The sequence below is a fragment of the Rutilus rutilus genome (genome assembly GCF_951802725.1).
Source record: "Rutilus rutilus genome assembly, chromosome: 20".
NCBI classification, from domain to species: Eukaryota; Metazoa; Chordata; class Actinopteri; order Cypriniformes; family Leuciscidae; genus Rutilus; species Rutilus rutilus.
Window position 1 is genome coordinate 14,218,322 of NC_140225.1, and position 11,574 is coordinate 14,229,895.

An 11,574-nucleotide genomic window follows, 5' to 3' on the forward strand; every position below is an offset into this window, starting at 1 on the left:
CAGTTATTTTAAGTAGTAAATATATTTGTCAGTATGACTGATTTTACTCTGTTTTTGATCATAAGACACTTCTTTCAGAAACAAATACGTTTGAATGGAAGTCAGGTGGTACGGTGGTGGTCATTTTTGAATTTTACCCCTGTAGCTCATTTCTAATTTATTATCACTTAAGTAATTCTTATTGTTTTACTGATGTTGTTCGGGTTATGGTTACAAATCATGCCCTGTATGCAATGCCAATATACCTGTAGGCTATATATGCAAAATATAAAAACCATCATCATTATTTTGTAATCCTTACACTACTGAAATGACATAAAAGAGAAACAAAAAGTAAGAGTATATTTCCAAATTGTGGAAAAAAGTCAAAAATTCCCAAGTTGCAAAATCAATTGAGTAACTCATCAACATAACGTGTTTCTATTAGGGATGCACCGATGTGAAAATTTTGGCTGATAACCAATTATTCTTTTTATTTGAAAGCCGATAAACGATGTATTGGCAGATAATATATATACTATATATAGCCCTGTTGGGAGTTGAAACCTCTTGAATGACACAATGACTGCTTTATTGGTTTTCATATTCTCATTGTTAGGAACTTATGTCAGTTGCATCACCACTGCATGTCACAGAGCTCTTTGTTTAAAAAGATTCAGAATTCAGATTGAGAAATACGAAAGCTGGACTGTAAATATTCGTATCTAAAGGCCCATCTAATAAAACAAATATATAGACCCAAATTAGAGAGTTTATTATTTTATTTACCTGAACTTTGGAAACAGAAACATATGATGCAATCAAATGGCTAGTATGAATGAAAACAAACATGCGTCTGCTCCACTTAACAGTAATGTAGCCACAATTCAGCTCAGAATGTAGCAAATACATAAACAAAATCACATGTTCAGTAGTATAAACTTTCATTTTATAAAAATACAAAAATTCACTCACAGAAAATGTGATGTAAAAGCAAATTTCACAATTAGCACAAGTGTGTCATGAATAAAGTAAAAACATAACGAGACATTGGTAGTAGTTTTCTAAACCTATAATATCACTTTCGAGTTATCAATAAAAGACCTTGCTTTAACTATTTGAGAACCTTGGATAAGAAGCATGTTTAAAATGACATAGCCATTACCCAGGGACAAATCCCTGCTAGTTCCCACGGTAAGGAACACAATTACCCTGCCATACTTAAGCGTTTGTGGACAAACGGTCCCAAACTTTTCCAATATGACCATCAGACTGTTATACATAAATGTTTCATCAAATCTCACTGCTTTACCAAATTGGCAGAAGCATCTTACAGTATTTCAAGGACAACGAACTCTTCTGATCTTCAGAAAAATACATTCAGTGAACATGAATCAGAGCCTTTGTTTAAAAAACAAAATCATGAACATGTCGAACACTTATGGAATTCAAAGCTATTCTTGGAAGTACTGCCAGGCAAAAGATTCAAGATGGCTCTCCTGCCCCATGCTGCTGGAAGGATACGGTATCTGCGAGACCATCTGATTGGGCCCACTGGCCTCCATCTGTCTCATGGTCTCCGGAGTACTTCCACTGGGGTTGGGGCAGTTCAGGAGGGCGGTGAAGGACTGCCCACAGTCTGAAGACGGGGTGCAGGCGGGCCCAAGCACAGCCATGTTGCTCTGCCCTTGAGTTTCCTGTTTCAAGTGGTGGTTGACCATGAGGTTTTGAAAGAACTCTTCATCTATGCTGCTTGGATACGGGTACCCCGTTCCCGGTGCCCCACTGGTGCCTGTTACTCCATTCTGTGTGCTTTGAGGCTGTTGGGAGACATAGTTATACCAAGTATGGGCTCCGTCCAGTCCTAGTCTTTGAGATGGCTGCTGGGATTGCTGGACCTGCTGGTTTGGTTGGTCCTGTCGAGGCTGGCTGCTGGTTGGGCCATTGGGTTGAAGAATCTCCAGATCGAAAGAGGTCAGTAGAGGGAGGCTGTTTCCACTTTCCCCTGTGGTGGGCATGCTGGGACTTGGGTTGACCTGCTGTAGGCCCACCCCATTACTAGCTCCGTTGCTGTTGAGTTGACTGGGCCATGCTTGACTGAGCGTTCCTGGGGTTGGGGTTGGGTTTTCCGATAGGGGTGGCATCATGGTGCAGGACGAATGGGCTTTGTTAAAATAGGCTGGCTGATTTGGGCGCACCACCCCATGGTTGGAAGGACGATAATAATTTAGTGGCTCTGTAAAAATAGAGTATGTTGTGTTAAATATTGATTAAAAAATGTTCATGTATTATTTAGTATGGGCTACATGGAAAGTGACATGCATCTTACCGGTTTTGATTCTCGGATTTATTAGGTTGGCTGAAGGCACAGCTTTCGGTCTGTTCATGAAGCTCATGGCTCCTTGAGAGAAGCTAGGGAAGGATTTCATCTGGCTTTCAATTTTACGTTTCTTCTCCTGACAGCCATATGGATCTGAAAAAAAAAGAAGAAGTATGCTCATTTTTTGTCTGCCAAATCGACCCAACAAAATCATGTGATGCAATCAACAGAATTCAAGGCAAGGTTACTTCAGGTTGTAAAATGTCATGTGGGGCAACTGTCCAAACATTTGAGATATATTTTTTAATTCATAATTTGATATTTGTTAAATAGATATTTCATTAAAAATCTTTTTTAAAACATTTTTGAAAATAAGGAATACACTCAAATATTTTTTTACTACCACAAGATTTAAACCTTTCTTGAAAATGGAGTAAAGTTTTTCAAAATGAAACCTACATGAACAGAAAAAGTACATTTCTAGGAAATGTGTGTGTTTTAAACCAGCATTTAAAAATATTTTCCCATCTCTTTATCAGATACTCCTATTTGTCATTGACCCACTTGTAACAACAAAGAAGACATGGGCCAAAATCACGAAACTGTAGGCTGATGTTTTTACCTTTGTCGTCGGGCAGGAATCTGAACTCCATGGGCTCGCTGACCTCCTGGTCTGTGGGACGACGCAGCTGCATGCGCACTGTGACCGGGGATGTGATGGTGGTGTCACAGTAGGCGGGTGTCTTGAACACTATGGCCACTTGCCGGTGTACGTCTGCCTGAGAGAAAGCGCCTTTGGCCTCCCAGGTCTGAGTGAAGAACCTCACCTCAATGTCATCTAGAATAAGGTGATGTTATGGTGTGAGAAATGGGTTAAACGAAAGAATGGCATAAAATAACTGGAAATGGAAAGATGATTTTCAATCAAATAAATAAAAGGATGATGAAGAGAAAAGGACATATGAGACTGTTTGAATGAATGACTTAATAAATACCTAAATCAATTTCAGATCTCCACTTAAGCTTTTCATTTTCTTTAATAAAGGTGCTGTAAGCCATTTTAAAAGAGAATATCATGCATAAAATGTAAATATCCACATATCTCCCTATCTCTGTAACAGACTGTTTTGGTTTGCTGACATATCTTTAGGGGTGAAGTTTTGGAGAGGACGTGTGTTAGCTGAAATTGCTTAAAGCACCTTGAAGTGTTCTAAAGATTTAAAACAGTCCTGTACCTTTCTGCACTTTATCGCAGAGGAGGAAAATCTCATCGCCTCCCTTCACACTGCCACTGTTCTTGTTGACCCGGCAGATTCGCAGTTCGGCCGTGTTCGGGGCCCCTGAAAAAAAAGAACGAGGCACTGAGAATGAAGATTCGAAAACCAAGCTTAACAATCTTGAAACACAGACACGCACCGCTATTAGCAATAGGAAACGATCTCTCATATATTTTGACTTTATCTGAGTATCTGCAGGCACAGCCACACTTGCAAACATGTGCAGAGGCTAAAAAAAGCAGTCAAACCTGTCATGATTTAGACAGTGAGGGCGAGGTTGTTTATTACTTCCTCTTTTCTGTGGCTGAATTCATATTTATGGTTAGATTTAACAGCTAACCTTATTAACACTGGCTGCAAATATATCAAATATTTCAGGTCAAACATACATAAAAATGCTTTTTTGAAACATCTACATGTTTTCAAGCTCGCTTTTCTAAAAATAAGTCTACTTGACTGCATTGTCGTGAGAACAACATGAACGACTTGAGAATCAGCCTTTACAAGCAGATGAAAGAGTTTTAACCCATTAACCAAGTCATGGCATGAGCTTCGTTTATCCGCTCTGACTTATTTAGAATCGCACAACCGCATGAAACACTCTGCAAGCACTGCTGTTTTGCTCGCCCTGTACACAACCATCACGTGAGGAAGTGTTAAAATGGACCGTGCTCACTTCCTGCAGTGAGGGATGTGGCCACTGACAGCTCTCTGTCACCTGAGCAATGCATTGCTACAGCTATATCTTCATGCTCTGTGACAGTAGTAACTTGCATCATGTCAAACAAGTCAAAACTGACACAAAACTATTCCGCCAAACCACTTTCTTTTAAATCTAAAATATACTGTAGCTAATATAGCAGATACTGAAAACCAATACCCATATTAAATGCAAAGGTTTTTTTGTTTTCTCTGTACAAAATGTAATTATTAATATCCAAAGCTTTAAAATAGACCCATTTGTTTTTGAATTATAATGAATTTAGATGAATTATAGAACATGATATAGAACAATAATTTAACAACTTTCATACTTTAAACTCCACAAAAACCTTTTAGCTTATAATAAATGTCACATTTAGCTTGGAGTGGAGTGAAATTTTAATTACAAAAAAATACTATCATTATTTTATTACAGTAAAAAAAATAAAATACTGTAATCTTTTTATTTATTTATTTAAATCAACAAACTAAAAACTAAATATATACATAACATATTAAAATGAAATAGCTTTTCTCATACACCTTTGCTAACAAAGTTGTTTTTTGCCACATCATTTAAAAAAAATTTTTTGTAAATAAATAATAAAATATTATATAAAATTATAATGAAAAGAAATAAATATGAAGATCATAAGAAAACAAAAACCTCCTTCTTCTCAATCCAACATTGTTAATGAAATCAACATCAATATTTCAGATCAACTTCCTCATATAGTGAAGTGTAATTCTATGCGTTTAGTGGAAATGGCAACAAACACAACCCAGGTCTTCCACTGAACAAAAACAGGTTTCCCCGCCCCAATTTCACATCACTGGCTGAGTCAAAGTTATGTTGTCAAACAAACAGTTTCCAAGTTTGTTGCCATGCAAAAATGACACACTTCACATTCAGTGCTGTGTGATTCTTATTTGTGCCAACTCACTGTTGTCATAGATGGGGTTGGAGACGATGGGAGGCAGCATGGTGTTGTACATCCCGGTCTCATCTTGCAGGTAAATTTGGAAGCACAGACGCACCACGTTCAGATCATACTCCTCAGTCTGTAGCAGCTGTTCCCGGGAAACTGTGGACACAAAACCAACGTTCAACAATTGCAGAGTGTGCAAAACAAACAAATCAACACATTAATCATAGGTGTAATTTGTGTCAAAACTGAACAGGAGATATTCAGAGAGTCATGTGAATGAGGTAAAGGAGGGGAAGAGGGAGAAGAAAACGGCACGAGAATGAAAACCAGGTCAGTTAGTTTGAAACTAGCTGACACACTTATGATGTTTTTAGAATTTCTTTTTCCCGTGATAATGAAGCCTCAATATAATAATATTGTTAATATAATAATATATTAGTGTTATCATTTTTACAGTATTTTGTAGTAATTTGTGCAAAATACATACAAATGTATAATAATCCATGCACCAGGAGAGACAAAACACAGATTTTGATAAATAAGCATGATATATTATTTGAACATAGCAAAGTTGATTTATTTATGTTCTCGCTCTTGCGAGAGCCTCTATATTTAGTTGTTCACTTCGGACCACCCGCAAAGCTTCTTAATATAAAGTGTAAACGGAAAAGCAAGCGGCATAGTGCTCTTGCATATTCTACACAGCAGCATCACCACCAGAAATGCCACTGACACATCACCCTATAAGCACACACACAACCACCCACGCGTGTGCATGTGTAGACATTTCTCTGTGTGCATCTCCACTCTCCACCCACTCTTCACTCTCAGGAGTCTGTCTCTTTTCACCCCGCGGCTATCCCGCCCACGGCCGTGACGAGCTTCTGAGGTCACAGCAGGTGGAAACATCGCAGCGGGTTAGAAAAGGCTCGAACGACAGAGTATCGGTGACGACTCTGTAGTGAGGGGGACGACCCCCTGACGTGAAGAGACACCTTCATCCACACCACAGGCCCAGAAGTGGGAAAGAAAGATGGAGATGGAAGCCTAGCATGTGAGGAGCACAGCAGCCAGATGTAAAACAGACCAGATGTATAGCGAAGGAACAGAGATAAAGTGGGAGGAGATGAGTGGGTGCGGAAGATAGCGAGAGGTGGAGTGTGAGAAAGGCGACTGCGAGCAGTGGTGTGGTCATGTTTATTTGCGTATATGTGCGCCTCTGGTTCTGCGTTCAGTGGAGACAGAGAGCAAGAGGAACGAGTGGACAGCAGTTGCAGGTGGGGGATGATTTAGGTTAGCGTGGGCTGGTGGAAGGTGAAGCAGAGGGTGAGAGCTGGAGAAAGAGAAATGGGGGCAGGGAGGTGAAGATTCTCCGTTCTGTGGGTATACCACCATTCCCAAGCCTGACACTCATCTCTCACAACCTGTGCCCACCGTCTGTGACACCTAACACCATATTGAGCAGCCCACTCAGTAACCATCATGGCAAAATCTGCTATGGGCAACCTCACTTTTTCTTTTTCTCGCAACGTGACACAAATGCTTACTAATTTAACTAATTGTGAATTAGTGTGATCTTTGTATTCTAGTCCAACATATTACCAACCAAGTAAGGGAATTGTAAGCAAACGTCAAAATGTTCAAATGCTCAGACCAAACGACAGAATAAATAAGGTTTTTAACGTGAACATGTAGCGCTCTGGATTCAATGGCAAATATTTTTGGATGTTACAGTTTGGACCAACATTGGCATATGAATATTATATTATGTTATTTAACATTATATTATATTGTCTGAATAAAAATGGTAAAGTATAAATGGAAGGAGAAATATTTATATCATATCTAAAGTCATTTAAGCCTATAAGGAAATATTATATTTTAAAAAATGACTTCAAGTCCAATGTGAATAAATGATTTCTTGTTACATTTTCAAAGTTGTAAACAAACCAGATTATTGGAGTATGTTTTACAAGAAAATACTATTTCAGTCTTTCTACTTCAAAATTTCACAGTTAAATTCAATGTGTTACTTGCAGTTTCTTTGTGATTGTTTGTGAAATTTACTAGCAACTTCTGAGTGAAAACTGTTTCAAATTAAACCATTCACCAAATGCTTTTTCAGTGTATGAGTATTAAGCAGAAAATGAAACAATAACATAATTAATCTCAATTACTGGTATGACAATTCATCATCAGCTACACTTTCATGTTCGTGACAGCCCCAATCGCAAAATGAATACCTCGCCGCAAAAACAGCCTATTACCTACTCAATAGAAATGAACGACAATATATACTGCATATGCATATGCGTCATCATTGAAATCATTGTGGGATAACGTCAGTGCAAATGAGGTCATTACTATAGCAGGTCATCCCTTCAACACATGACCAAACTTCAAAAGTAATATCAAAACTAATCTCACTACGACTGCCACCATGACTAATCAACATAATTTCGGAGAAATGTTAGTGTTATGCAGCCAAAGAAGGAGATCTTTATTTGGTTATCACAGCAGAAGTGAGAGCAGTGCCTCAAACAGCCCGTCACCACAGAGAGCACAGCGGAACATGCATGCGGAAGCAAACACAGATCCGAAGTCACAATCTGATATTCCCTACGTGACGACCTGTTGCGAACACTTTCAGAATTTCTCAAATATTGTTTGGGTACACATGGAATTAAACTACATATTGATTCTTTCAAAGTACAATCAAATCAACCAAGTCAAGTGAACACCGAAGCATTTCCAACAGCTACTCTTTAGGTCAACTACTATGTACTTCCATTGGTTTAGGGGGCTCTGAACCCTTGAAGGGGATCTTTTATAGATACTAAACACTTTTAATTCAAATGTTTCAGTGACCACAAAAGCTGCCAAAGAAAATTACCTAGAGAAGTTGCTTTAAATATGTCGACCCCGTCATAATTTCCTCCCACACAATAGTTTGCATGGAATTCCTGAAGTATTTGGCTGTTTGCATACTCGAGGCAGAGTAATCCACAGTTGTCTGTTTCACAAAAACGTATAGTTTACAGTTCCTCTTGACATTCCTCCCTATCTGAATAAGTTCCCCCTGATCATGTGCCGCTCAATACCGCAGCCAGTTTTGCAACATCTTCACTAAATAAAGAGAAGTGATTCTTTTTCTACTCTACCTGCATTGTCAGATGCTAGTCTGTGTCATACAGTATTGAAGGAAGGAAAGAGAGAAATGTGTGAGCATTTGCGTTTTTAACAGCGTGATGTTGTTGACCATCGCCTAAACACCGTTCGTCTCATAACGAGAGTAAAAGCCAAAGAAACTGGGTCAGTAATAATGATAAGACTTTTTAACATAAAAAGGGTGATTAGATGGCCCAGATGGAATCTGCATTTTTTATGAATTTCCCCCAATTCTGGGAAAATTTGCGGAATTTTCTGCATATGCAGACTCTATTTGGGCCTGGAGAGAAAACATGGTGTTGGATCTCACCATTGAAGGGGTTGATTCCTCGTGCAAACCTCTGCATTATGGCATCTCTCACTTCTCTTCTCCGCACACACTGGATGCCCAGGTTCTGGAAACTAGGGAAAAACAATAAACAATCTGTTAAACTGTGTAGTCTGCTTTTGAGCGCCCAGATTTGTTTAGTTAAATGTATTGTCCATCTTGAACTCTGATCCCAAAGACTAAAGCTTACAGGAAGAGTGAGGTTAGAACTAACCATACTGACATACTATTTAAAAATTGAGGGCAGACTGGAGCACTAAGGCTCTCATTTTCATACTGGGGGAATCCCCTGCATGGCTCCCTACTCTGAAACAACATGCTTCTTTAAAAAAAAAAAGAAAAAAAAAAAAAAGAAGAAGAATGGACAGCCCTTCGGAAGAGAACTGTGGTAGTGTGTGGGCTGGAGTAATACGGAAAGCACATTGGAATGGCTTTGATGTGGGACACAGAGATGTTTCATTTCATTAAGAGGAAAATAGTAACAGGACCAAATGAGATTAGAGCAAAGCATGCAGATAATATTAAATCTAGAGCTGTTAAATCGATTAATTGCATCTGATATAAAAGTTTGTCTTTATATAATATATGTGTGTGTGTCTGTATGTGTGCATGTCTGTGTGTATATACATATACACACATACATATACATGCATACATATATGTGGGTATAAACACAAACTTTTATGTTAGATGCGATTAATCACGATTAATCGATTTGACAGCACTAAATCAAAAGGTTTTTAACCTTCTTTTTTTAAGTGACATCAAAATTATTTAGGCATTTTAACATTAAAAGCATCAACTTACGCGATGACCCTACGTTCAGGTCCAAACTCTGCCTCGTAATAACCATCCTTACAGTCCTTACCCACTAGGTCATGGGGATGGGGTTTGTATGGTTCGCTTTTGGTTACCAACGTAACACGTACTTTTCCTTTCCCGCTAACATTTAGTATCTAATAGAAAATGATAGGAAGAGAGACACAATTTATAAAACCTCTTAGTAAGTAATTAAGTTGAATTATACAGTGAAGTGTAAGCCTTTAAAAAACAGGTACCTGAATGCTTGGGTAGGTTCTGTTATTGTCAGAGCTTCTTTCTCCCGGTATGCTGCCCGCTGATCGACCCTCACATTTGTACCTGAAGCGCATGCCTCTCTGTTTTGGCTGCTCGAAGATCTGAGCACAGGGCTCTCCCACTGCACAGAAACCAGCAAAATGACACCAGTCAGTCTCAGAGATCTGAATATCATTCATTTAAATATTCAAAAGTGATTTTACAGACTAAAAGCATGTTAAAAATTTAAATTAGTTCTGTGTCAGGCAGAAATATCTACTGTTTATTAAAATGGCAGCATTGAAGATGCATAAGAACATGACATGGGCTCAAAACACCTGCAGAAGCAACATCTTGTGTCTTTCACAGAACCTGACCATAATCTGACCACAAACAACGCAACCTGCTGGTAAATAATTTCCCGCTCTCTGCACCTGTCAGCACAGACCCTTTACGAGCTCATCCAGGTGCCATTATGCCAATAAGCATATATACTAATCATAACTTGGTCAGACACCTGCACACACAGCTGGATTTGCCATGCAATATAGATTTGGTTGTTTTTAACACACTTGCTTCTGACACCGACACAAATAGGTCAGATCTATTCGCATAGGCATTCTTACACTGTGAAATATAATAAAATAAGCTGGGGAAGATATCAAATCTATGGTTATTATGGATGAAATGGATCCAATGATATAGTGTAGGAGCAGATGTCACTCACTACTGCCTGCTCATGAGATTTGTCACATACAGGAAGTCATATCTTTATCACAAAAGAGGAAGTAATGTAAGGACATCTGAACATTACATCGGTTTTACAAAGGGAAACTGGGTGACGTTTGAACATATTTGATGAGTGATTAGTCAGAGTTTATGGTCCACCCTAAACTTAAATCTAAACATGTTACTAGCAACGACAGAATGTGTTTCACACTTGGCACAGATGTTTATAATGTAGGCTACTTACTTAGATTGGGATCCCTGTGCATTGAGAGGGGATGCACTATACAAGAAAGCATGGATAGAAGAACATAAATCAGTATAGAAAATCAGCAATGCATTTTATATTGAGTAAGAATTAACAACTGTTCAAATGAGATTAAGAGAGCTGAAACTGCTTTTAAAAGTTCCCCATTTTTTTATTTCCTGGTGTTACTTTGTCCCTCATATATTCATGTACTGATAACGCATTTGATTTGTTTAGTTTACATGAGATTTATCTTAAGTTTAGAAGACTTAACTTTAGAATTTAGTTTTCAGGTAATGCGAATCTTCTTTCGCAAGAGCTTTATGTGATTGTACACTTGCACAAATAAAACTCTGCTTTTCATTCCCTATAATATATAAAACTACAAGCCTGTATGTTTTCTTAAATAGAATTTTGATTAAAAAAAACATGGAACATGTTACATTGTAAAGATTACAAATTACATTGTGAAGATTTACCAACTCAAGACAACAGAAGAACATTGTGAAGATTTACCAACTCAAGACAACAGAAGAAAACAGTCATTTTTATTGAGACGGATTCTATATAATAAAATTATGAGTTAGCAGATTAAGTATCTGTAATTTACCTGAACAACTCGACTGTTCCGATTTGACTATCACACAGATATAGATTGGTAGCATAATTTAATTAAACCGCAAAGAGCAAGAAAGGGGAAATAAAAAAGATAGTTACTTGATTAACTTAATGGTACTCACCACCATCCATATTATGCGAACACCCTTGACTTCGCTTGTCTTACGTCCGAGCTCTAAAGTGCTGAACAGATATACAGTAACACTTCAACACAGAAGAGTACT

The 11,574-nt window shown here is 38.1% G+C and overlaps 1 protein-coding gene across 1 annotated transcript; it reads right to left on the minus strand.

Moving 5' to 3' along the window:
* Window positions 1–733: 733 nt before the first annotated feature.
* On the minus strand, window positions 734–11,574 carry rel (v-rel avian reticuloendotheliosis viral oncogene homolog). Its single transcript, XM_084391093.1, has 10 exons — window positions 11,473–11,574; window positions 10,733–10,768; window positions 9,762–9,901; window positions 9,511–9,659; window positions 8,686–8,777; window positions 5,223–5,363; window positions 3,535–3,639; window positions 2,922–3,137; window positions 2,309–2,452; window positions 734–2,215 (listed from the first exon to the last, which is right to left on the minus strand). The coding sequence occupies exons 1-10, from the start codon at window positions 11,480–11,482 to the stop codon at window positions 1,434–1,436; spliced, it is 1,815 nt and encodes a 604-aa protein (XP_084247219.1). The 5' UTR covers window positions 11,483–11,574; the 3' UTR covers window positions 734–1,433.